At 38.8% G+C, this 27,075-nt stretch overlaps 3 protein-coding genes across 7 annotated transcripts in view; 1 reads left to right on the forward strand and 2 right to left on the reverse strand.

Moving 5' to 3' along the window:
• Positions 1 to 1,876: 1,876 nt before the first annotated feature.
• PTRH2 (peptidyl-tRNA hydrolase 2) overlaps positions 1,877 to 27,075 on the reverse strand; it is a 56,430-nt gene continuing 31,231 nt past the window's right edge. The window contains exons 2-3 of one of the 4 annotated variants that reach the window (XM_049637801.1): positions 9,354 to 9,475; positions 1,877 to 2,498 (exon numbers count right to left, since the gene is read on the reverse strand). In XM_049637801.1, the coding sequence (XP_049493758.1) occupies positions 1,959 to 2,498 (540 nt within the window). In that variant the 5' untranslated portion in view covers positions 9,354 to 9,475 and the 3' untranslated portion in view covers positions 1,877 to 1,958. Of the gene's footprint in view, positions 2,499 to 7,918; positions 8,131 to 8,182; positions 8,382 to 9,353; positions 9,476 to 27,075 lie in introns of those variants that run through there. The other 3 variants (XM_049637799.1, XM_049637797.1, XM_049637798.1) reach the window with 3 other exon arrangements.
• Positions 8,489 to 27,075, forward strand: part of VMP1 (vacuole membrane protein 1) — a 133,406-nt gene continuing 114,819 nt past the window's right edge. The window contains exon 1 of one of the 2 annotated variants that reach the window (XM_049637791.1): positions 8,489 to 8,572. The gene's annotated coding sequence lies outside the window, so the exon portion shown is untranslated. The remainder of the gene's footprint in view (positions 8,573 to 27,075) is intronic. The other variant, XM_049637792.1, reaches the window with a different exon arrangement.
• Positions 15,364 to 16,464, reverse strand: LOC125927441 (developmental pluripotency-associated protein 3-like). Its single transcript, XM_049637809.1, has one exon. The coding sequence runs from the start codon at positions 16,462 to 16,464 to the stop codon at positions 16,006 to 16,008; it is 459 nt and encodes a 152-aa protein (XP_049493766.1). The 3' UTR covers positions 15,364 to 16,005.

Consider the following 27,075-nt stretch of genomic DNA (forward strand, 5'->3'; position numbering starts at 1 on the left):
CATTCATACTTCAGTGTGTACCAGAAGTGTTCAGTGTTAGAATATTAAGACAAAAGTAGTGATGGGTCAAATTTAGTAATTTTTTTTTTTACTGCTTTATCAAGGACATTAAGTGAATCGTGTGTGTGTGTGTGTGTGTGTGTGTGTGTGTGAGAGAGAGGGAGGGAGAGGGAGGAGGGAGAGAGACAGACACTACTGGGCAATGAAGTACTACTTGTATAGGTAGGGTGCCCCTGCCTTGATTCGTGAAAGATGCCAGAGGTTTTATCCACCTTTGCTTTTGTGTTATCTGTGCAAATGTCAACACAGGGAAAAAAAAAAAAAAAAAGTCTTAGCATTATGAAAATACCTGACCCCTTGAAAGTATCTTAAAGACCTTATGGACTTTGCAGAGTGTACCTTGTGAACTGTAAGATTAAGCACCCTATAAAATAAATACTAAGTACAGGTGAAGTAGGAAATAAGCATAATATATTTCTGGAATTATTAGAATTTGTATACTATTCATCCTGGTAGATATACCATGACTTACAGTTACTTGAGTCAGCTGGCCATCCTGTTGGGAATGCACTGTATTTGAACTTGGGAGCCATCAGTCTCTGAGGCAAGCCTCAGAAATTACATGAGCCAGAATGGTGCATTTAGGATTAAGTTCTCTTTGCCTCAGTTACATGCTGTTGCATCACTTTTGAATCTAGTGTAAACATTCTATTTAGAAGCAGTTGCTACTGTGGCATCATTCACAGATGCAGTTTCTCCTGTGCTGTCATACGCCAGTGTAAACTCTATAAAACTGACCAAATAGTACAAACTATGACTGAGTGCAGTAGTCTTTATTGTTTTACCCAGACTCCACTGACCTTAGACCTTGAAGTGTTACCGTGCTGCTTATGTTTGAAGCTCAATGCTAAGTAATGCTAATTACTGAAGTTAATCATGGAGAATTGGAGCTACTTCACATGCACCTGTTGCCAAAATCCTCTCTGGCATCATTAGTTGTTTGGGATATACTCAATGTAGAAATACTATCAGGGTCCCCCTAAAAGACTTTCATTCAAAAAGCTATGTTGCTTTTGGGAACCGGAACCTCCCTCCTATCCTGGGCAGGTGGTGTAACAGTAACTATTGGAATTATGTCATGATAACCATATATCAAAAGGGAAATAAAGATGCCCTTAAATAATTGAACTATCTAGTTCCTTAAGTTTTAGGTAAAGAAACAGTAGGATGTTGGATGACACACCACATTCACTTCACCATTTCCCTAGATTCTCGTGTGGGCCTAGTACTACCTTCAAAGTCCATACAAGTCACTTTGCAAGTTTTTCAATGCCTGCACTATTAGGGAAGTTGTGGGGAAGTAAAAGGAATTTTTTATAGGCCATGATGTAGAAGCACTACTGAGAAATCTTTGGCCAGTATGGGTCAGGGAAATGAACATGAAATACTGCACAGGTGGGTTAATCCAGAAGGTTAGACTATAAATCCGCTGTTTGGGGCTATACCATGATCTGTTAATGTTGGCTATCAGTCATCCAAAAAGTGATGGCAGGAAAACAAACTGTAGTTTGCATCCAATGAGAATACCTTGAACCCTGGTCCTTCAATGGGGTATAGCAGTGTTGTCTTGGGGAAGAAAAGCCATTACACAGGGACGTAACCATGCACAGGAAATGCTGTCCCCCTCCCCCTCCCCCCCACCCTTGTAATCCAATTTGGTTGTGACCAGTTTCTCAAACATTTGTTTCAGCAGCTATCACTTGAAACATCAGGACCATTTAACTTTTGTTTTTTTTTTTAAGCCAAGATAACTGAGCCAAGTACCTGATAAAAGAACATGGGAACAGATTGATTTTGATCTCAAAAATACTTAAGGTAGGGGGAGAATTTGTTTTATTGTTAGAATTTGACAGTTTCAAAACACATTGTGGTGGGACAGTCATCATACAAAATTCCACCTAGTAAAGTTTTAGGTGACCAGTGACTTTGTCAATTAGATCTGCTGGTCCTGGCCCAATTCCCAGGACAGTTCTAGAACCAGGTGCAATTTGAGTACGTCCAGCATCTTGGATCAAACTTACAGTCAGTCCTAGCATTTTTGCATGGGTCAATAATTCAACCAGAGTTTCTTCATCAGGGGCTTTGACCACCACTTTGGGCTGGCCACAGTATTCCCATTGTTTGAGCAATTCAGGGTTTCTTCTTTGAATTTGCTTGTAGGCAGAAACAGCAGCATGAGAGCACTGGGCAGCTACTTTCCCTTTTCCCATCTTCAAGTCATTTCGAACCACAAGAATCATTTTGTACTCCCCACTTTCTCCTAAGATGCTTGCTTCACTTCCAGTCTCTGTGTCTATCTTGCTCACTGAGCTTTTGGGAGTCATCCCAAAGCGTACACGGAGACCCCAACCCAGGCACATGCCACAAGCAACTCCGGCAGCCAAGCTAAGTGCACCAGGATGAGCCAAATATTCCATCACCAAGGATTTGGAGAGCATCTGAAAGGAAAGGAAAAAAAGTTATCACTATAGCAGTGAAAAATTACAGGCTTATCAGACAAAACACCTTGATTTAGGTAAATAAGTGGCAACACTTAAAAACCATTATGAAGTCATCCAGAAAAAAAGCAAAATATTATTTTGGATCTTAATGTACTGTTTTTTCTTCCCTTTGTACTAGAAAAGATTCAAGAATTCAGGTAAAGCAGTTACAATCATTCTGAATCTCAAGGAGTATCTAGTTCTTGGGATACCATAAAACTCTGTTCCTCTGTCTTCCCCCTAAGTCTTGTAGACAAAGGAAATATTCTATTTTATCAAGCTGTCTAAAGGATGTAAAGGAACCAAGAATAACTCATCCCTTCTCTGGAATATAGTGCTTATTTGTGTCTTCATAATGCAGTGGTTCTCAATGGGGATGGTTGGTACCAACCCCTCAGAGAAGTTCCTAGTTGTCACAGCAATGGGCCTGGAGTGAGGCGTGCTGCTGACATTTACTAGACCTAAGCATGGAATGCTAAAAGTATTACAAAGCAAAGATTTTCCCGCTGGAAATAATTATAGGTAAAAAACCATCAATCACTGAGACCAGAAGCTAACTTCATTATACACATGGACACAAAATATTTTTTGCATAGTTCTAATATACACTGAATTTACCAGAAGTGTAACTATCATATAAAACAAAGGAACATCATCCTTTTTTTAGAAATTCCTGTTACCTCAGCAAAGCTATTCATGGTATTTGAATCACCAATAAAACACCCGTATCAGTCTACAGTTGAGGCTGTTACATTCAGAATGCTTCCATGTATAGGCACAAATAACCATAGTTTCTTCTAGTGGGACAGCATCTAACCATTTATATATTGAAATACACGGGACTACCATATTTGTAGTGCTTATTAAGTAAGTGCCCTTGGATAATCTACATGGCATAGATGACAGTCTTGGAAATACTTTATCACAAATATTTTAAATGAGAATGGGGTGAGTGGCTGGCTCAGTTGGTACAGTACGTGCCTCTTGATCTCAGGGTTGTGGGTTCAAGCCCCACACTGGGTGCGGAGATTACTTAAAAATAAAATCTTGGAGCACCTGGGTGGCTCAGTTAAGTGTCTTGACTACGGCTTGGTCTTGATCTCATGGCCCCCTCAGGCTCTGTGCAGACAGCTCAGAGCCTGAAGCCTGCTTCAGATTCTGTCTCCATCTCTTTCTGCCCCTCCCTTGCTAACGCACACACACACTCTCTCTCTCAAATATAAATAAACATTAAAAAAAAATAATAAAATCTTAAAAAAATTTAAAAATAAGGATACCATAGGGGACGTTAAATTTCTCGAGACACTGCATACTATAAAAATTCATCTTTTTAAAGTGTACAATTTAGTGGTTTTTTAATATATCCAAAAGTTTGTACAACCATAAGTACTATCTAATCCCAGAACATTTTCACTGCCTCAAAAAGCAATCCCTTGGGGCTCCTGAGTGGCTCAGTTTGCTGAGCTTCCAACTCGATTTCAGCTCAGGTCATGATCTCAGGGTCATGGGATTGAGCCCTGCACTGGGTTCCATGCTGAACAGGGAGCCTGCCTGGGATTCTCTCTCTCTCCCTTTGCTCCACTCCCCTGCTTGTGCATGCAAAAAAAAAAAAAAAGAAAAAGAAAAAGAAACCTGTGTAACTATTAGCAGTTGCTTCCCATTTTCTCTACCCCCAGGTCCCTGGCATTTGCTAATCTATTTTGCCTATTCTGGACATTCATATAAATCAAACCATTCAATATGTGGCCTTTTGTTTCAAGCTTCTATCACTTAACACAGAAATACAGATTTAAGAAACAAACATTGAGGGATCAAAGGAGAGTGACACGGAATGGCCAGAGGCAAGAGGGTCACACATGTAAGCTGTCAGTACCTAGTTTCAGTCCTCTTTCACTGGTATGACTAATAATGGTGACAGGGCTGTACTGACATAGTACTTTATGGCTCTAGATGCCTTTTTACAGTCAAAAAAAATTAAATTCTTATTAGAACCCACATTTTCTCAGAATGCATCTATCATTTAGTTACTACATGAGGCTTACATATCAGGATTTCTCTTTCATAATCTAACTAGATTCCAAAGTGAATAAATACTCAATTATGTAAAAATTATATCCATAACCTCCATGTCAACAATTAGAAGGATTTTCTGCACCCATTTCTAGGTTGCAAAGTAACCAAATATCCTATATACCAGACTCAGGTACTATCTGGAGATGGGAACCACATATAGAGGACCTATTATGTGTTGTATAACTTGCTAACTCCTTTACTTCCATTATGGTTGCTATGAAAATTAAAAAAGGCATGAGCCTCATTTTAAAGATGAGAAAAATAAGGATCTAAAAGAGAACCTGCTTATCCACAGTAATATAACTAATAAAAGTAGTATAAAATATACTCATCTAGAGATCATGACAGAAAGCTTCTCACTTTCTGCACTTTATCTAAAAACAGACATATACCAGGGTTCCTGGGTGGCTCAGTTGGTTGAGTGTCCTGCCTCTTGATTTCGGCTCAGGTCATGATCTCACAGTTCATGAGCATGCAGCCTGCTTAAGATTCTCTTCTCTCTATCTCCCTCTGCCACTCCCTCGCTCTCACTCTCTCTCTCAACAGCAACAAAAACTAAACGAACCAAAAATAACCACCAAAAAACAAACATACCAGTAAGAGAAAAAAAACGAAAGAAAAAAAAGTTCTAGAAATTACAAAGTTCATTGCTTCTGTACCATACCTCATGAGGTCTCTAATTCTACCATATTAATACCATTAATACCTAACATTTTTATTCTTTAGGATGTTCTAATCACCTATCAGCCTGATTACATTATCATCTAACTCCTCCAAAAGGTGTTTCAGCCTCTTTCCCTTTCTGCATATATACCACACACATATCAAAAGCCCAGTGATTGAGACTAAGGTAAACATAACTATTCTTAGTCTCAAGGATAATCTTGGGCAATGGTGGCATTGCAAAACAAACACGTCCTGTAAAAACCCTCCTCCTGGTGTGTTCTAATTCCTCCCAGACTAAGCCCCTTTCACCAATGCTCTTGATCCCATTCCCTCCAGAACCGTGTTCCCCACCCGTTAATCGTACTCCCTGGGGCTATACCTTGGCTTTTCTAACCTGAAAAAAAAAAAAAAAAAACCTTTCCCCAATCCTTTTTGACCCCTGGACCACTGTCTGACTCCTTTTTCCTTTTACCTCTAAACTTCTTTAATTACCTGCCTCCCTTCCCCATTCAACTGATATTGGTAAGGAATTAGACACTTGCTAATTGCCAAATGTAGTTGCCTCCTTTTAGGCCTCATCTTGAGTTTTCTCCACCACTCACTGATGATAACGTTTCTTTAAACTTTCCTCCCTCTAATTCTTTAATCTTTCACCCTATTATCATCCCACCTTTCTGATAGTTTTTTTTCCAGTCTCCTCTAGCTCTGATGTTTGCCCCTGATGTATGTATTGCACCTGCTTACACGTTTAGCCTTCTTTTCAGTCTATGCCTACATCATCCAATACGGTATCCATTAGTCAAACACAGTTATTTAAACTTAATTAAAACTAAATAAAAATTCAATTCTTCAGTTGCACTTAGCCACATTTCAAGTGCCCAATAGCTCAACAACTTAAAAGTGGCTAACGGTCACTCTGAGCTACAGAATATTTCCATGAAAGTTCTATTGGACAGTGATGGTCTATAAACTCTCTTTTCATCCAATAAGTTGATATTTATGGAAGGCCTATTGTGCACCAGGCACTGTTCTGGACCTTAGAGATAGAGCACTGAACTAAACAAAGTCCCACTCTTCATGGAGCTGACATCTAATAGAGGAGAGAGCAAATCCCATTTATTCCCAAATTGTCATATGCTGAGGACTCCTGACACCTCTCCTGGGCTCCAAACTGGAATTTCCAGCTTCTACTAGAATACTATAAAGTATTCTAATCTGTATCCTACACTGAACTCAGTATTTTCCTTTCCCTCTAAAATTTCCTTTTTCTGTATTTTTTTTTCATTATTATTTATTTATTGAGAGAGAGAGAGAATCCCAAGCATGCTCCCCACTTGTCAGTGCAGAGCCCTATACAGGGCTTGCTCCCACGAAGAGATCATGACCTGAGCTGAAATCAAGAGTTTGATGCTCAACCAACTGACCCATCCATGTGGCCCACCTTTTTCTGTATTCTTGATTTCTTAGTAACCCTGGACTTTTTCTCCACTGGCCTACCACATCCAGTCACCAAACCTTGTTGAATTTATCTGTGTTCAACCTATCTCCTTATCCTTGCTACCAGTGCCCTATCGATGTCTTGGCCAAAAGCCTTCAAATTACTTCTCTATCTCTGATCTTTCCTCATTTGCTTCATGCATATCCTAGTTCATCCTAGTCCATCTGCCATTAAAATTATACTTTTTAAAAAAACTTTATTTATTTGGGGGGTGGGGGGAGAGAAGGAGAAAGAGAAACCCAAACAAACTCCTGGGAGAGCCACATGCAGACCTCAAACTCACAAACTGTGAGCTCATGACCTAAGCTGTAATCAAGAGTCTGAAGCTTAAGAGACTGAGCCATCCAGGCACCCCTAAAATTATACTTGTAAAACACAAATCTGATCCTGTAATTTTTCTGCTCAAAAACCACCAGATGGAGGTGCCTGGGTGGCTCAGTCAGTTTAGCAACCTACTTCTGATTTTGGCTCAGGTCATGATCTCACCATTCATGACCTCCAGCCCTGCAGTGGGCTCTGCGCTGACAGCTCAGAGCCTGCTTGGGATTCTCGCTCTCTCTGCCCCTCTCCTGCTTGCTCTTTCTCTCAAAATAAATAAATAAACTTAAAAAAATATGACCAGGTAAACACCTAAAATATAAAACAAATCCCTTAGCACAAATCCAAAGCACTACACAGTTTGGTTGCTACCTACTTTCTCCTAATCTACTCTTCTGCTTCATACTGTACTATCCAGCGACACCAAATTACTAGGTCCCTTCAAAGAGCCATCTCTCCCAGGAATTATTTTCTATTTTCTTCACTTACATACACAAACACAAACACACACAACCTCTTCAGCCATGAAGGCGTGGTTCAAACGACACCAATCTCAAGTGTTTATCATCCCCCAATCACTCTTAATTATTTACTCTACAGAACTGCTGTAGCAATTACACATAACGACTGTACATCACATTTTCAGAGTCTAGTGCCTGGGCTAACAGGATTAAACACTTCTCTGAACATTATATCTGTGTTACACAGAGAGACACATTTTTCGACCATATTCGTGGAAACCTTTCCTTTCCTCGTAGGACTCCATTTCATACGCTGTGGGTATTCAATAAATACTCAACAGGCCTGCGCGGTATTTTCTCACATTCGGAGCAAGCGTATCCATGCTGCCTGAATGAAGGCTCTGCCTGGGAACAAGAAATTCTGGGTTCTTCTCCTTCTCAAGATTTTGGTCCCTTCTTCCAAAGGACTACTGGCTGAACAGCAGCAGTGGCTCCAGTGTCCAGTTGGGCGGAAGACAGTTTACGGAGGTGAAAGGCTCGGGGGAGGAGGTATGTAATGAGGTGGAAAGAAACATTCCAATTGGAGAGAGAATGCAAAATTACCTCCCAATGAAGGGCCGACTTACCTAGAGAACCTCACCAACTCCTCACTCGCGCCGCTCCGTTTTCCCCCTCGCGTAGTGAACACGCCTCTATCCCACGAGTTACCTCTTCCGGGACTCCTTGATAAGTTCCGGATCAAGAACCTCGAAGACAACAGTCATTCTTCCTCTCGTCCCGCCCACAGGTCCCGAACCTAGACCCGAACTGAAATCCCGCGAAGATCTTCGGAGGTTGCAGAAAAGAAAAAGGAACTTTTGTCTCTTGGAGGCGGTCCCCGGAGGGATGGGGGGTGGGAAACGGACCGGAAGTGACGAGAGCGAGTTCCGGTTGGCCGGACCCCAGCGGCGGGTGTGAGAGTCGGTCAGGAGCCGCTTCCAGGATACTGAGATCCGGAGAAGCCGGGGTCAGAGCGGGTAGGTAAACGAGCGCGTGAAATTGGGGACGGAAGCCTGAGACTGTCATCAGGGCTTGGCTTCTTCCGGAGCTCTCCCACTTAGATCATATAGATGTGGGGCACCGTGATTTCGACTTCAAGCAGTGTTTTAGGGCGCTGCTGACTCTGTCTCGGTCTGGCGGTAGCCAGGTTATCTGGGACACCTCACGGTTCACCCCGGTACAGTGAACCCATACACTGGATTTCCTATCATTCGCTCTCATCGTCGCGGACTTGGAAGCTCTTCTAAGCTTCTGTAGAGTACCCATCTCTTCTTCCTTCCCCGGTATCAACCTCAGAGTAAGTGGAGAAGATCCTCCCTGCTGATGACCAAGCTGTTTCTCAGGACCTGTCAGTTTGGTTCTTGCCCTCCCCAGCCACTAATACATGATACTAAATGCATTCGCTTCTAAACAAAATTCAGGCTTGTAAGTGCCATCTAAAGCGTTGGTGGCCAAGGGAATGGGGTCTTAGCTCCGTTTATCTTTTGCAAAAACCCTTCACGTATATCCTACTACTTTATGAGGAGCAGAATTTTCTACCTCTTCCAAATTTCTGACACTCTCCTCTCCCCTGTTCTATTACAGCGGAGGTACTTGCAGTAAAACCTGGGGATCGGCTTAATCTCTAAAATTCCAAGAAGCCATATGTGGCCCTGTGTCACACTAAGATTACTTAATGACCTCCAGTAGGTTTAAAGTATTATCTTTGTTTTTATGCAGATCATGCAAAAATCTCATATAGGCTCTGACACAGTTTACCTGTCATGGCAAGACACCTCCTTTTCTTAACTTCAGTGTCTTTCAATTCTCCTTTGGGGCTGTTGTCAGAAATTTTGTAGAGAGACTGCACTGGTCTTTTGGAGAAGTTTGTACAAGTATTTCTATGATGTAATGATAGAGAATTTAATGTTCCGACCGCTACTGCTTATTAATTGTATTATCATGAGCTGTGATTTTAGTTGTGCATTCTTAACATAAATGAAAATGGTAAGAAATTATTTACCGGGAACATTTTATGCATTCTAGATTATGTTTTTATTGATCTTTGGAAGAGGGATGGTAGTACCTGACAAATATGGCCAATTTGTGTGGGTATGAAATGATTCTGTAGTAGAGATCTTTTATATTTTACTTCTTTGCCTATATTATTTTAAAACACTAAAGCTTTTTTCTTCCCTTTGAGGGATATTTCTTACTTGATTAGTACAGTTTAATTTCTGTGACTCACATTCCAGAATAAAGGTTGGTAGGTTACCTAACTTTCTGAGCTGGTCTGGATTGTGTTGATAAAAGTACTGCTCACTTTATTTCATAGGATTTTCACAATGGTTAAGTGAGATAGTAAATGGGAAATCACTATATAAATTAAAATATGGTGATGGTGTCAGTTTACTCTGAAAGCTGGAAATATATAACTGCAGAATACTGTTGCTTTGTATCATTTCACAGTTTGATGTTTTATATTAAGTGTTACTTATCTGAAAATATTATCACACACTTCTGAGATGATCTTTGCCCTAGTTTTGGACCCAATAAAAGCTACCTACGAATAGTTTCATACTGTAACCCATTGCATTAGTCACCGTGTTTAATAAGTTGGTGACTAGAAAATGAGTATAGTTTTGCATTTGGTAGTTTAAATCTGATCTTTCTTGGTCATCATGTATTGTCACTTAAGAATTTCCAAGTGCAAGGGTTTGCCTGGGTGGCTCAGTCGGTTAAATGTCTGACTCTTAATTTCAGCTCAGGTCATGATCTCACAGTTTGAGTTCGAGCCCCAGGTCAGGCTCAGTGCTGCTGGTGTGGAGCCTGCTTGGGATTTTCTCTCTGTCTCATCTCTCTCTCTCTCTGTCTCTGTCTCTCTGCCATTCCCTCCCATGGGTGGTCTCTCTCAAAATAAATAAATAGACATAAATTTTTTTTCCAAGTGCAGGGCACCTAGATAGCTCAGTTGGTTGAGCATTTGACTCTTACTTTTGGCTTGGGTCATGATCTCACCATTAGGCTCTGTGATGCATTTGGAGCCTGCCTAAGATTCTCTCTCTTTCTGGGGCGCCTGGGTGGCTCAGTCGGTTGGACATCCGACTTCGGCCCAGGTCATGATCTCACGGTTTGTGAGTTCGTGCCCCTCATCGGGTTCTGTGCTGACAGCTCGGAGCCTGGAGCCTGCTTTGGATTCTGCATCTTCCCTCCCTTTGCCCCTCCCCTGCTCATGCTCAGTCTCTCTCTATCTCTCAATAATGAATGAATAAACGTTAAAAAAAATTAAAGAAAACAAAAAAAGATTCTCTCTTTCAGGGTGCCTCGGTGGCTCAGTTGGTTGAGTGTCTGACTTTGGTTCAGGTCATGATCTCACAGTTCTTGGGTTCCAGCCCTGCATCAGGCTCTATGCTGACAGCTCAGAGCTCAGGGTTTGCAGAGCCTGGAGCCTGCATTACTTACTTCTATTAAGTAAAAAACTTTATCATTTTACCAAAGCCTACTGAAAGCAATATGTAGAATTAGAAGCAATCTCTATGAACATATAGTTATATTCTTCCCATTTAACAGAGGAGAAAATTGAGCCCCACAAACAATCAGTAATTGGCTTGCCTGAGGTCATATAGTTTAGGTAGTGCCACACCCTGAACTGGAAATGAAATCACAAGTCTTTTCTCTGTTCTTCTAAGGTTGTTTCCAGGCATCTTTTTATGGTTTGGTATTGTTTTCCAGTTTGCATGAAAATAGTTTCTTCTATGTATTAAAGGGATCTATATGTGTGTACACATTTTTCCCTTTTTAGCTGATTTATTCTTTTTTTAATTTTTTTAACGTTTTTATTCATTTTTGAGAGATAGAGACAGAGCGCAAGCAGGGGAGGAGCAGAGAGAGACACACAGCATCCGAGGCAGGCTCCAGGCTCTGAGCTGTCAGCGCAGAGCCCATGTGGGGCTCAAACTCATGAACCACACGATCGTGACCTGAGCCCAAGTTGGGCCCTAAACCAACTGAGCCACCAAAGCACCCCTTAGCTGATTTATTCTTATAAATTCTAGGAAAACAAAAACACTGTGCTTGCCAAGATTTGCAGTGGAATGGAATAAAGAAAGAAAGAAAATTAGTTCTGTTCTTCAGAACAGTTTTTCTGAGTTCATGCTGCATTACTATCAGATATCAAGGTGTCTTCTTTCTGACAAGTGGAAAAGACAGAGTATCTTTGTAACACATGTCTCTGCTGAGTAAATGTTGTTGGTAATAAGTAGGAAGAAGCTGCATTAATTTCTTTGTTCCTGTTAAAAAATCTCCCCAAACTATTTGTAATTTTAATATTGTTATATGAATTATCTGTTAATTTATTGAGCCATTTCTCTATTTTATTCTGGGTAAATAGCCAGTGTAGAATAGTTCATTTTTTTTCTTATTGAGAACCGTTTCGTTTCCACTGATTTCACAAAACCTGTTTAGTCTCTCCCCATTTTTGGAGATTATACGGCCAAATACTTAATAATCACTGTTTTTTTGCCCAGTGCTTTTTGTTGGCGTTTCTCTCTCTCTTTGGTACAGACATAAACTCCAGATTAGAAAATCTTTACTAAACCTCAGAAACAAACTTAATGAATTAAGTGATAATGTGTTTGTTGTTGTATTAGTTAATAATCTGCTTTCACAGACTTGCAAGTATTTTGAGGGGTAAACTTTTAGAGTTTATTGCTTCAAGAAACTCTATTTAGGAAAGCAACTGTGTTTAGGGTTTGCCGAACTGATATTGTGTATTATGTAAACCCTTCAGTAAAGCTCATTTAAAAATATTATCCTCCTTGAAGGTTTTGGAAATTTGAACAGGAGACACTTTTCTGTGTCAGATAAAAGACTAAGGCATTTAAAGCTTAAGGCATTTTTAAATTAAGCAAGGGTGACCCATTGAGTAATCCTGTCCCAGCTAGTCTAACTGAAATTGCTAAACAGTTTGTTGGTGTTCAGAGATACATAATCTTTTCAGTATTTCATTATGATGTTTTCTCTTGTTCTTGAAGTTCTTTAATAATAACCTTGGTCTTGGGGCGCCTGGGTGGCTCAGTTGGTTAAGTGCCGGACTTTGGCTCAGGTCATGATCTCATGATTCGCGGTTTGATTCCTGCATCGGGCTCTGTGCTGGCAGCTCAGAGCCTGGAGCCTGCTTCAGATTCTGTGTCTCCCTCTCCCTCTCCCTCTGCCCCCTCCCCGGCTTGCACTGTGTCTCTATCACTCTCTCTCTTAAAAATAAATAAAACATTTTTAAAAATTAAAAAAATAATAACCTTGGTCTTTATAATTTTTTTTTTGGAAGCACTAGGTAGTGTTAAGAGCCAGGGCAATGAAGCTAGATTGCATTCTTTCAAATTCCAGCTTTTACTACTATGCAACCCTTGGGCTAGTTACTTAACCTCTTCCTCCTAGGCTATGAAGTCGGTACCTGTTAGGGTTAACTGAATAGATTTAAGTAAAGTGTTGGGAATGGCATATAGTTAATCATGATTGTTATTGTTATCATCAGGTAGCCTACTGAGCAAGTTGCTAAGAGAAAACTCTTTCCCAACCCTCTTTGAACACATGTCTTTTTGTTGCTGCTTACTTGTCATTGTTTGCTCAGTATTAATGAAGGTTCAGTAAATAAATATATATGTATTTCATTTTGTGAATATTGTACAGCATGTGTGAGATTCTTAACCAAATGAGGTATTCTAATAGGCTATTCTCTCAGTTTTTTTGTGTGTTATTGTTATTAGTTTACATTATCTGTGCAAACCATAACAGAATTTGAGAATTGCTATTTGGGAATTTAACGTGCATTGTTATCTTCTAGCACTTACTTTCTTTGCATGGGAAGATTATTCTGCAATGACATCTATTGCTGTATCTGTTCATTCATCCAATCAGGGAACAAAAATCTAAAAATCTTGTGTTAGTTCCTTTACCAGGTTTTGGAGAAAACAGTGGGAAGCAAGGACAAATGTATTTTAGTTGGGACCCTGATAGAGAAAGGATTAAACACAGAAATGAAAGAATAAACAGTGTAGTAAATATTATGAAGGAAACAAAGGTATGAGAGTTAATGTGGATGTGTGCCCATTTGAGATTCTAGCACAGTATACGTGGAATACAGCAACATGAAATGAGGTAGGGAACATACTCATGGTCCAGATTATATAGAGCTTTGTAGGCCATGGAAATGAATTTGGATTTGATTTTGAGCGTAATAGGAAGTCCTACAATTTCAAGTAGGGGAGTAGTATGATTTATAAGGACTCCACTCTCGTTCACATGTGAAGGATGAATTGAAGGGGACAAGAATAAAAATGGAAAGAGAAGTTAGGAGTCCATGGCAGTAGTCTAAATGAGAGATGAAAATGGCCTGGACCACAGTGGTGGCAAAAAAGTGGAGAGCCGTGGGTGGATACTAAATATATTTGGAATAGGACTGGGTCCTGGATTAGATGTGAAGAGTAAGGAAATGAGAAGAGTCAAGGATGACTGTGCTTCTGGATTTAGTAAGTAGGTGGAGGGTTGTGCCAAGTACTGGGAGAGGGAAGGTTTGGGAAGGACCAGGTTTGTGACAAGAAGGGGGATGGGAAGGACATGTTAAATTTGAGATGCTTAGCAATCATCCAAATGTGGTATTAGGGACACAGATCTAGAGATCAGGACCAGAAATGTAAATTCAGGTTAGTATTTTAGGGGCGCCTGGGTGGCTACCTTGGTTAAATGTCTGACTTCAGCTCAGGTCATGATCTCGCGCTTCCTGAGTTCGAGCCCCTCATCGGGGTCTGTGCTGACAGCTTAGAGCCTGGAGACTGCTTCAGATCTATGTCACCCTCTCTCTCTGCCTGCACTCCACTCACACTCTGTCTCTCTCTCTAAAAAATAAACATTAAAAAAATTAAGACAAATTCAGGCTAGTATTTTAAACTATAGGACCAAATAAATCACTTGGGGTGACAGGGAAGAGGAGAGGGCCCTGGTCAGGTAAAAGAGAGCTGGCAAAGGAGGCCAAGGAGTGTTTGAAGAAAAAACAAATACACAAAAGTAATAAAAGTGGGTATATCTAGCAGGGAGAGTACTAGGTAGATGAGGGACAGAGGGGAACTAGATTGTTCACTTTTTTCCTATACACACACACACACACACACACACATATACCTACATATTTATATTTTTACATGTGCCTACATATTTATATATATGTGTGTATGTGTGTAGGTATATATATATATATATACACACATACATATATACATATATATGTATATATATGTGTGTGTGTGTGTGTATACACACACACATATATTTATATAAAGCATGTGAAAGTTTTTAGTTATTCAGAATTTTTTTTTTTAATTTTTTTTTCAACGTTTTTTATTTATTTTTGGGACAGAGAGAGACAGAGCATGAACGGGGGAGGGGCAGAGAGAGAGGGAGACACAGAATCGGAAACAGGCTCCAGGCTCCGAGCCATCAGCCCAGAGCCTGACGCGGGGCTCGAACTCACGGACCGCGAGATCGTGACCTGGCTGAAGTCGGACGCTTAACCGACTGCGCCACCCAGGCGCCCCGTGAATTCTTTTAAGAAAGGATCAGCTCTGTGAGTTCTTACTCTGTGGTCTAAATGAAACCAGACTAAAGTCCAGTAAAGTTTATTATTATTTTTTAATGTTTATTTATTTACTTATTTTTTCAAATAAGTCTCAATTTTAATAAGATCTTCTACATACACATTTGCTACTAAAACTGGAACTACCACATAAAAAATTTTTTGTTACAATCCAAGTTTTTAAAAACAGAAAATCTAGCCTATGCACCCTGCCCTAATTATAATTATGCTCTAGCCAAACCACCCAGTATTCTCTATATATTCCTCCTGCACAAGTTACTTGGCTTCCAATTTGATGTTAGGTTTTCTTTTTTTTTTTTTTTTTTTAATGTTTTTATTTTTTAGAGAGTGTGAGTGGGGGAAGGACACACACACACACACACACACACACACACACACAGAATCTGAAGCAGGCTCCAGGCTCCCAGCTGCCAGCACAGAGCCCTATTCTACAGAGCTCTATTGGATGCTTAACCCAACTGAGCCATGCAGGAGCCCCATGTTAGGTTAACCTATCTTCATGACTTCAGGCTTCTCAAACATAAAGGCAACACTCAAAACCTACTAGTGCTTCCATGGGTCATATCAAAAAGTGGAACTAAAGTATATTGAAGTCGTTCAAATGCAAGCTACAGGATTCCTCACAAATTACTGTTATCAAGGTAGAAAAGACAAAACAGAGTTTATATCATAGATTATCAAAATATGACACAGTTTGTCTTAACAGAGCAGCTTTCCCAAGCTGCTGCATACTGATCCTAAAATTACTAGCAAAAAAAAAAAACAGTATCGTAAGGTTTATGTTTACATCAACTCCATGTCATAATTATTCTCCATGCTGGTATCCTCAGAAGGATCTCTATGATACAGGCGATAGTGACATATACATCTAAATCTTTCCACTCTTGATTCATCCGTGGAATGCTGGTTGAAGTAGTGATGGTTTTTAATAAACCACATCAGCCTTTCTGTTCTTTCTTTCCGAGCAGTTAACAAAGTCCTTATTCTACCCCTCTTCCTGTTGCTGAGTATTCGGTCCACAAGCCCCTGTGGTTTCTTCTCGCTGTCCTGCTTTTGGGGTGGATATTCCGGTAGAGGGGAAGGGAGTTTGATACTAGGGTCGAGAGTCAATTTACTAAGGTTGTTTATTAATACCTCAGAGATAGTTTGAGAGGCAGCTGAGCTTTCCTGGGAATTCTCTTCACTGGCCATCTGAGAAGGTTCTGGGCTGCAAGATGGGTAAAGCTTTGTTGGCGAATCCATTGAAAGCCTAGTTGCTAGATCTTTGGATTCCAGTAGAAAGTGATTCTCAAGACTCAACTTGCTGCAAAGTAGCCTGGAAAGAACGATACAGCCCAGAAAAAGCAAGAAGAACCAAAACTCCAACAAACCGTGGCAAAGAAAGAACAAATGTTTATTTATTTTTGAGAGTGAGCAAGAGACAGAGCACTAGAGGAGGAGGGGCAGACAGAGAAGGAGACCTAGAATCCAGGGCAGGCCCCAGGCTCTGAGCTGTCAGTGCAAGAGCCTCATGCGGGGCTTAAACTCAAACTGCAAGATCATGACCTGAACTGAGATTGGACACTTAACCAACTGAGCCACCCAGGCGCCCCTAAAGTCCAATGAAGTTGAACTTGTTGATCTGACTAGCCACTTCCTTATCGTTGAGTCTGATTCCTTCCAGAAACCTTCAAGTCTCCATATTGCAAAAAGCATTTAATCAAGAGAATATACAAGGTTCTCCTGCCTCTTATAAGTTTTTAAGATCCACTTACAGGAGATATTAGTACTGCTTCTATGGAGCAGAAGAATTTTCTTTAATTTCTTATTAAATAATCATAAGGATATCTCTAGGATCTCTATATCTGCAAAAATCTAATTTAGAAATTCAGATATTTGAGTTTATCAGTACCTTAGTAACTGTTAAGTGTACCTCAAAGTATGCCTAGCTGAATAGTATGTACTCAGTAAATATTTGTTAAATGGGTAAATTTCATTGTATAATTTTATGCCAATTTATTTGTTTGTTCTTTTGACAATGGACAGTTGAGTTGTTATGACTTTTTCTATTAAGACCAGTGTAGCTAAAAATATTATTGTACCTATCAGCTCTTCACGTGCAGGAGGTTCTTTTCTTTTGGCTATATGTCTAGGCATAGAGTTGCTAGCAAGGATATGCCAGTATTCACCTTTTTACAAGGTGTTTTCCAAGTTCTGCTATTGTCATCTGCTTATTTTTTGCTGAAAGAATCCATGCAGAGAATGGTGTGGTGGATTATAAAATTTAGTGTTGACTTGCAAAATGGTCACAAATTCTTCTCATGCTTTGTAGTGTGATTTTACTGTTACTGTACTCCTTGACGCTGTACTTTGCCACATGACTTGCTTTGACCAAAGGAACATTAGCAAGTGTGATACAAGCAGAGACTTGAAAAACTTGCACATTGGGCATATCTTCTCTTACAGCTCTTTAGAACTCCGAGCCCACCATGTGGGAAAAAAAAAAAAAAAAAAAAAAAAAAAGCCAGACTAACCTTCTGGGGCATAGGAGACCTAACACGAGGCATCCCAACTGAGACCTGCATAGCTCAAGAGCCAGGCTAGTCCAGACCAGAATTGTCTAGCCTAACTCACAGAATCATGAGAAATATTGAATGATTTTTTTGAAGTCACTAAATTTTTGAATTATATTACTACATAATAAAACAGACTGTATAAAAATGGTATCTTATGATCTTGATTCATATTTTTTGATTGTCAGTGAGATCAAATAGATATCTTCATTATTGGCCATGAAATACCTGTTTATGTCTTTTGCCTATTTTAGTTTTATAGAGTTATCTTTTTCTTCATATTTTAAATTCTTTATATAACTCTTCTGTTTCTTGGTTGGTTTCTCTTTTTCCATACATATACAAAACACCTTCATTTTTTGTTACTATAACATGTGTGTATGTATGTATATATATACAGAGAGAGAGAGAGTCTGAACACAAGAATTTTGTCAGATACATGTATATTGCAACTATTTTCTCTCATTCTGTGGTTTACCTTTTTGGTTTTCTTTTATTTACTTATTTATTTATTTGTTTGTTTATTTACCTTTTTGGTTTTCTTAACAAGTTTTTAAACTTGATAAAGTACAGTTTATCAATTTTCTTTTATGGTTCTTGTTTTTTAAGCCTAAGAAATAGTTGTCTACTCCAAGATTGCAAAGATTTTCTCCTTGTTTTTTCCTAGAAGGTTTATAGTATTAGTTCTTACATTTAGATCTATGATCCATTTCAAATCAGTTATTGCATTTGAAAAATAAAGGTTGATGTTCACTTTTTCATAAGAATATTCAGTTATTTTAGTACCATTTGTTGAAGAGATGTTCCTTTGACCATTGAATTGCCTTGTACCTTTGTTGAAAATTAATTGACCCAATATATGTGGGTCTAATTCTGTATTCTCTATTCTGTTTCACTGATCTATGTCTGTCCTTTTGCCAAAACCACACTGTCATTACTGTAACTTTATAATAAATCTTGAAATCAGTTAGTGCAAGTCTTACAACTCTGCTCTTGATCCAAATTGTTTTAGCTATTCTAAGTTTTTTGCATTTCCATGTAAATTTGAATCCACTTGTCACTTTTGAGTTTTTAAAAAACCTGCTTGAGTTTTGATTTAGATTGCATTAAACCTATACATCAGTTTGAGGGAAATTGTCATAATAACAATATTGAGTCTTTCAAATGATCAACATGGTATATTTCCCTGTGTATTTAGGCCCTCTGTAATTTCTTTTCTTACTGTTTTAGAATAGGTCTTGCATGTATGTTATTAAACTTACCTCTTTTTTTTTTTGAAAGTGTCCAAAATGGTTTTATTTTTTTTCCCCTCTATTTTTTTAAAAATATAGTTTATTGTCAAATCGGCTAACATATAGTACGTAAAATGTGCTCTTGGTTTTTGGGGTAGATTCCTGTGGTTCATTGCTTACATACAACACCCAGTGCTCATCCCAACATAAACTTACCTCTTAAATATTTTACGTTTCAGATGCTATTGTAAATGAAATTTTTTAAAAAAGGTTTTTTTAGTGTTTATTTTTGAGAGAGACAGAGTGTGAGTCGGGGGAGGGGCAGAGAGAGAGAGGGAGACACAGAATCTGAGGCAGGCTCCAGGCTCTGAGCTGTCAGCACAAAGCAGGGCTTTGATGAATTTGATGCAGGGCTCAAACTCACAGACTGAGAGATCATGACCCAAGCCAAAGTCAGACGCTTAACCAACTGAGCCACCCAGGTGCTCTGTAAAATTTTTAAATTTAAATTTCTAATTTTTTATTCCAGGTATATAATAGAGAGTTGGTTTTTACACCTGTGACCTTACCAAATTCATTTTTTAGTTCCAGTAGTTCTGAGCATTTTTCAGTTTTCTCTTATTTTGACCCATGAGTTATTTAAAACTGTGCATTAGCTTCTGAGTGTGTATAAATTTTATATTTTTGTTACTAAAGTTTGGCACAATTTCTGAATTATCAGAGAATGTGGTCCCTGATGCCCATTCTTTGGAATATGTTGAGACTGGTCTCTTGACTTAATCAAGTTAAGTGGGTTTAAAAATTCATATTCTCTGACATTAGATGCTGAATCTTATATATATCCATTCCTACCCTTTATTATTGTTTTTAACATTTCTTTCTCCGTAATTCTACTGACTGCTGCCTTTTTTTCAATGTTTATTTTTGAGAGAGAGTGCACAAGTTGGGGAGGGGCAGAGCAAGAGAGGGAGACAGAATGCAAAGCAGACTCCAGGCTCCGAGCTGTCAGTGAAGAACCTGACCTCACGAACTGTGAAATCATGACCTGAACCAAAGTTGGATGCTTAACTGACTGAGCCACCCAGGTGCCCCCCAACATTTTATTTCTTAATTGTATTGTTCAAATCTTTTATCTTCACTGAATATTTTTCTTTGCTTGAAATATCAGTAACAGTTCTTTTTAAATCTACAAATATAGTGTTGGATTTATCCATTTCTCCATGTATTTTTATGTTATAAATTTTTTTAAGTTTATTTATTACTGAGCGAGAAAGGGAGAGAGAGAATTTCAGGCAGACTCTATACCGTTAGCGTGGAACCTGATACAGGGCTTGTCCAGTGCTTAACCAACTGAGCCACTCATGTGCCCCTATTATAAATTTTGCTGCTATATTGTATTAGTGCTTTCAAATTTAGAATTATTATATTTTCCTGGTGAATTGAAACTTTTATTATTATGTTCTGTGTCCCTAATAATGACTTTTGTCTTTCGTCTTATTTTCAGCCTTTCTGTGTCCTTATAAAAAAGCATGGATTTTTAAAAAATACAGTTTGCAATCTTTTTAAAGCGATTTGATAGTTTTTTAAACAATTGAGAACCCTTTAAAAAAAAATATTTGTTTTTGAGAGAGAGTGCACACACACGTGCACACACAGGGGAGGGGTGGAGAGAGAATACCAAGCAGGCTCCACACTGTCAGCGCAGAGCCCCACACAGGGCTTGAACTCATAAACCATGAGATCATGACCTGAGCTGAAATGAAGAGTCAGCCACTTAACCAACTGAGCCACCCAGGTACCCCTAAAATGATAAGTTTAATCTGTTTATGTTTATTTTGATTATTGACATATTTGGACTATTCGGACTTCTTTCTGTCAAGCACTATTTTGAAGCTCCCAAACTTTAGAACACATTAGATCTCATCTTTCTCTTCCATATTTATATACCATTATCCAACTTTCTTTTTAAAATTATTGTCACAGACACTTTTATTATTTTATACAATACTTGGTTAAACACCCTTATTTATTGCCTACCATTAATGTCTTTATTTTATTGGGCACACAAGTCTAGACTAGCTATTTTATCTCAAAAACTCTGATATTATTCCATTATTTCATGGCTTTCATTGTTGCTGTTGAGAGTTCTGCTTCCATTCTAACCGTTCTTCCATTTCTTAACAATTTGTCCTTTTTGACTTTTTTCAAGATCAAGACTTACATTAGTGTTCTGCAATTTGATTGCAGTGTTTCTGGTTAAGACTCATTTTTATTTGTTCTACTTGGGATATATTGTACTTCCTAGATTGATGGGCTCAGTTTTGGAAATTTTAGGTCTTTATTTTTTGAATTTACATTTCTCCTGTTTTTTATATTCTTCTGAGTTTGCAATTAAACAAATGATAGACCTTCTCATTCTGTCTTCTGTGTCTCTTATTTGCTTATATTTTCCATCTTTGCTGCGTCCTTAATAAATTCCCTGGATAGCTCATCCAATTAATCTGTGTTTGACCCGTGCATTTTATCCATTGGCTTTTAATTTCAGCACTTATTACTTTTAGAATTTCCATTTACTTTTCTTTCCTTCAAATCTATTTAGTTGGGGTAGTTTGTATTGTGTGCTCATTTTTGTAATTGCATCCTTTGTTCAGTAAACATTTTATACATAACTATTCTATAATATATTTACCCTGCACCTGAATCTCTAGTACCTGTTGTTCTTGTTCTGAAGGGGTAGAGGATTGGTAGAGCAGTTGGAGGTGTCTGTATTGATAATGGCTTGTTTTCTGGTACTTCTGTGAGTTTATTAATTGATCTTACTCTGTTGGAGTCCAGCAAACCTAATTTACAAAGAGGGTTTACTTCTGCCTCTGCTTAAAGCTAGAAAGGCACCTCTGATTTGGGACTACATCAGTAGTGCTTGGGGTTGTAGCAGAAGAAATATTCTCTATCCTCTTTGAGTCTCTTGCTGGGCCTAGGGATTAAACTGATATAAAATACATTTGTAGGGGCGTCTGGATGGCTCAGTCGGTCATGATCTCATGGTTCGTGGGACTTCAGCTCAGGTCATGATCTCACGGTTCATGGGTTTGAGCCCCACATTGGGCCCTCTGCTGTCAGCACAGAGCCCGCTTCCAATTCTCTGTCTCCCTCTCTGTTTGCCCCTCCCCTGTTCATTCTCTCTCTCTCAAAAATAAATAAATATTAAAAAAAAAAGACAGTAGGAGAAAATCATACAAACTTTACTAATTTTTTAACATGTAAATGGGAACCTTCACAAGAGAATGAAGACCCAAAGAAGTGACCAGAGCAGGAAACTTTTATACCTTTTAGATCAAGAAACAATAAATTTGTGAAGAATTGACAAGACAAAGAAGTTTATTCTAGTAAATGGTGAAGAAATAACTAGAAAGATAAGGGTTAATTTAATACAGTTTGTTTGTACGGATTTGTCAGCCCCAGGTTTCCCGTCTCTATGTTAAGAATGTCTTCCTCCTGGTACGGCCGGGGGTGGGGGGGGGGGGGGCTTTTACCTGGGAGTTTTATTTCCCGCTGTTAGGAAGAAAAAAGAAAGTCAAAGTGTTCTTCTTGTACCTGCCATTTCTTAAAAGTACCTTTAATTCAAAGGAATCAATATGCCTAAGTGGCATATTTTGGGGTGACATTCTGTTTTTCTTCATGGGTTTCTGCCCAAAGAGGAAGTCACAAGTATAGCTTCTCATCTCCAAAGTTCAGTCTTTCTACAGGGATGTTGCTGTAGGAAGCTTCTCAGGGTAGCCTGAGCCCTCTCAATTGCCAGTTGCTCTTCTCAGTTTCTTTCCTACTGCTCAGGTTTTCTTCTGTTCCCACTTTGCTTCACAAGTACCCTAGCTCTTAGACCATTCAGTCTCTGTAGGTCTGTTGTATAGTTTACTTATTTTTTGGAGGGATGGAAGGGACCTTGGAGACTGCCTCTTCCCTTTGTGAAACCAGTGATGTCTCAAAGAATTTGTCCAATTTAGCGTGTAGTTTCTATAGAGAAGAAGGAACCCTCAAAATTCCTAGTGCATGTACCTGACTTCATATAGTAAATGTTACTGAAAAGTTTATATTTTTGCACGTATATTATTTTGTTATTTTATGAAACCCTATCTTGAAGGCATGTGGGTGCTAAGAATTCATCGATACATATAATGACACCATAATTTACCTACTCAGTAGGTTCAAATTTTCCTAAGATAGAAGTGAAGGTCCCTAGATGATTATTATCAGGAAGCTATTTAATATTTAAGAGAAAATGAAACACAAAATAGCCTTTAAAGTGGGCAAAGAATGACAATTCAATGTAGAAAATGCTGTAGGAAATTCTGTCTCTTTAATGTTGAATGACCAAAAAATACCAACAGTTATTTCCATTTACCCATCTTAATAGGTGTAGTGGGGACATTACTACTATTTTGATGCATGGATAACATATAACAAGTTCTAGTATTTTTCCAAACAATGGGTAATAAAAAAAATTCTGTTTCATAGGTCATAAAGTTTGAAATTATCTGGATCAAATCCTTCATTTTGATTCAAATAATTTGAAATGTGTATTTTTGTCATTTGCAAGTATTCTGTGATGTAACTTTCTCTCGTTGAATTGTTTTTAATGTTTATTATTGAGAGAGAGAGAGAGAGAGAGAGGGAGAGAGAGAATAGGGAGAGGGGCAGAGAGAGGGAGACACAGAATCTAAAGCAGGCTCCAGGCTCTGAGCTGTCAGCACAGAGCCCGATGTGGGGCTTGAATCCACGAGCTGTGAGATCATGACCTGAGCCAAAGTCGGACGCTCAACTGACTGAGCCACCCAGGCACCCCTAACTTATTTTCATATTAATGACTTATATAGGCTAGTTTATAAACCCCAAGTATTTAGGGGCAATAAAGTAAGGAGTCTATTTAGCAATCTGAATTTAAAATTTTGTCAGAAATACACAAACAGTAAGAAACCCACAAAGGAATTACTAAAAGAAGCAAAGGTGAAATCTGATTTTGATGACAGGCCTTTATTTGTCTGTTTGTGAGAATCAACAGAGATGAGTGTTCTCTTAATTCTGCTAATGGGGAATGTTTTGTAAATACCATAACATGCTAAACCTTTGGGACTACTTTATTATCATTTTTTTTCTATGACTCCAGAATTTCTTGATAAGAAATGAAAGCACTCTGGGGCACCTGGGTGGCTCAGTCGGTTAAGCGGCAGACTTCGGCTCAGGTCATGATCTCGCGGCCCGTGAGTTCGAGCCCTGCGTCGGGCTCTGTGCTGACAGCTCAGAGCCTGGAGCCTGTTTTCAGATTCTGTGTCTCCCTCTTTCTCTGACCCTCCCCTGTTCATGCTCTCTCTCTGTCTCAAAAATGAATAAATGTTCCCTCCCCCGTTCATGCTCTGTCTCTCTCTGTCCCAAAAATAAATAAACGTTGAAAAAAAAAAATTAAAAAAAAAAAAAAAGGGGCGCCTGGGTGGCGCAGTCGGTTGGGCGTCCGACTTCAGCTAGGTCACGATCTCGCGGTCCGTGAGTTCGAGCCCCGCGTCAGGCTCTGGGCTGATGGCTCAGAGCCTGGAGCCTGTTTCCGATTCTGTGTCTCCCTCTCTCTCTGCCCCTCCCCCGTTCATGCTCTGTCTCTCTCTGTCCCAAAAAGAAATAAACGTTGAAAAAAAAAAAAATTAAAAAAAAAAAAAGAATAAATGTTAAAAATAAAAAAAAATTAAAAAAAAAAAGAATTGAAAGCACTCTCACAAAGACTGTGTAGTAGAAGAAATGTTGAATTTGGAGTTGGAAACATGAGGTTGAACTCTCACTTTGCCATTTATATGCTGCTGAATTGCTATTTAGAGCCTTTGAGCCCAGAGTTTCTCATTTGTAGAAGGCAGGAATAAAAATAACTGTTCCCTACACAGGTTTGTTAGCATCAAATTAACTAATCTATCTGTAAACGATAAATCATTATACAGAGTAGGTATTGTTGCATAAATCCAAACTCTGGCCTTGGGTCGGGTAGAATTCTTAGACTATTAGAATAGAAAGAAAATTATGGCAGTAATTTATGTGTCTGATAATTGGTTGAGGAAAGAAAATCAGAGATTGAGAGTAACATTCCCAAGGTCTTACAGTTAGCTGAATCTCCCAGCTCTGGAATGTTACTCGTTTTGCTGGTTTAATTTTTTTTAAGTTTATTTACTTTGGGAGAGCGAGAGAGAGCACACACAAGCAGGGCAGGAGCAGAGAAAGAATCCCAAGCGGGCTCCACACTGTCAGCACAGAGCCAGATGCAGGGCTTCACCCACAAACTGCGAGATCATGACTTGAGCTGAAACCAAGAGTTGAACTCTTAACCAACTGAGCCATCCAGGTGCCCCTACTGTTTTAATTCTTGATCTTACTCCCCCATCTTTTTGGTGAAAATGTTTTGCTGAAATTGCACTGATTAAGAAAAACTGAATGAATATTTAGTAGATTGAGAGAAAATGAGAAATGGGATTTTTCAAGCTGTGATTTTATAAGTTATATATTTTCTGCATTGAAATAAAGTCATGTTTTTACACAAAGAAACATAAAATTATTTTTTTACATATTGGAAGTGAGAGATAAACAATCCCCCCAAACCTATCAAACTCTGAAGAAGGGGGTCCGTAAAATGTCCTCCAGGTTGTATCTTTTTAAAATATGGATTCTTGGGGGTGCCTGGGTGGCTCAGTCAGTTAAGCCTCTGACTTTGGCTCAGATCATGATCTCACCATTTGTGAGTTCAAGCCCCATATCAGGCTCTGTGCTGACAGCTCAGAGCCTGGAGCCTGCTTCAGATTCTGTCTCCCTCTCTCTCTGCCGCTCCCACACTCGCACTCTGTGTTTCTCTCTCTCAGAAATAAATAAACATTAAAAAAATTTTTTTTAATATTTAAAATTTTATTTAATTAAAAATTAGATCTGCAGGTTCTGTGTTGACAGTGTGGAGCCTGCTTGGGATTCTCTCTCACTCCCTCTCTCTCTGCCCCTCCTGTGCTCTCAAGATAAATAGATCTGGAGCAGTGACCTTTTCAACAATTAGAAGACTGTGACAAGTTTAATGTATTTTACACTTCACTAAGTTAGGTTGATGGACCTTTTAGGCCATAAATATATACTCTCATAAACTGCTAACCCATTATTGGGAGATATATTGAAGTTTTGAATGCATTTAAATTGTATCCTAACTTGGGGCTTTATTTATGTTTGTTTGTTTTATTTTTTTCCCCTTTTTTAAATTTAAATTTTAGTTAGCATACAGTGCCATATTGATTTCGGGAACAGAATTCAGTGGCTCATCACTTACACACAACACCCAGGGCTAACCAAATAAGTGATCCCCTTAGTACCCATCACCCATCTAGCCCACCTCCCACATACCTCCCTCTGTCAACCCCATAGTTTGTTCTCTATCAAGAGTCTCTTGTGATTTGTTTCCTTCTTTTCTCCACCCCCCCCTTTCATATGTTCATCTGTTCTGTTTCTTAAATTCCATGTATGAGTGAAATCATATGGTATTTGTCTTCTCTGATTGACTTATTTTGCTTAGCATATTTTGAGTTTTTAATTTGTCTAATTCTTCAAAACTTTAGAAAGTTCCAAAGGATTCAAGGATTTTTTTTTCATACATTCTTATTCAAATAATGAATTTTCAGAGAACACACTTTTACACTGCCACAGCCATGTGATGATCTCTGGCTCTTATAGTCAGATGATCCAATAGTCACTGATATTGTTCATGGTGTTTGGATTAGCTTTGGCTTTTTACCCTTGCACAAGTGGAAAACTGTATCAAAGCCTCACTGATCAAGATATATTTATTACCCTTTACTTAGATTATTTATTAAGTTTCCAATAATAAATTGCAATTGCTTTATCTTCACAGTTGTAGAGAAATCTATAGCTATTTTGAAGTAGTCTGTGAATGAATGTACTAAATAGTCCAATTAAGTACCTACATGCTTCTCAAAGCAAGAAAGATTACTGAAATATATTCAGGTTGAAATACAATATTTAATTGGCTGTCTTTGCATGCCTTGTAT

The sequence above is a fragment of the Panthera uncia genome, chromosome E1, assembly GCF_023721935.1.
Source record: "Panthera uncia isolate 11264 chromosome E1, Puncia_PCG_1.0, whole genome shotgun sequence".
In the NCBI taxonomy this organism is placed as follows: domain Eukaryota; kingdom Metazoa; phylum Chordata; class Mammalia; order Carnivora; family Felidae; genus Panthera; species Panthera uncia.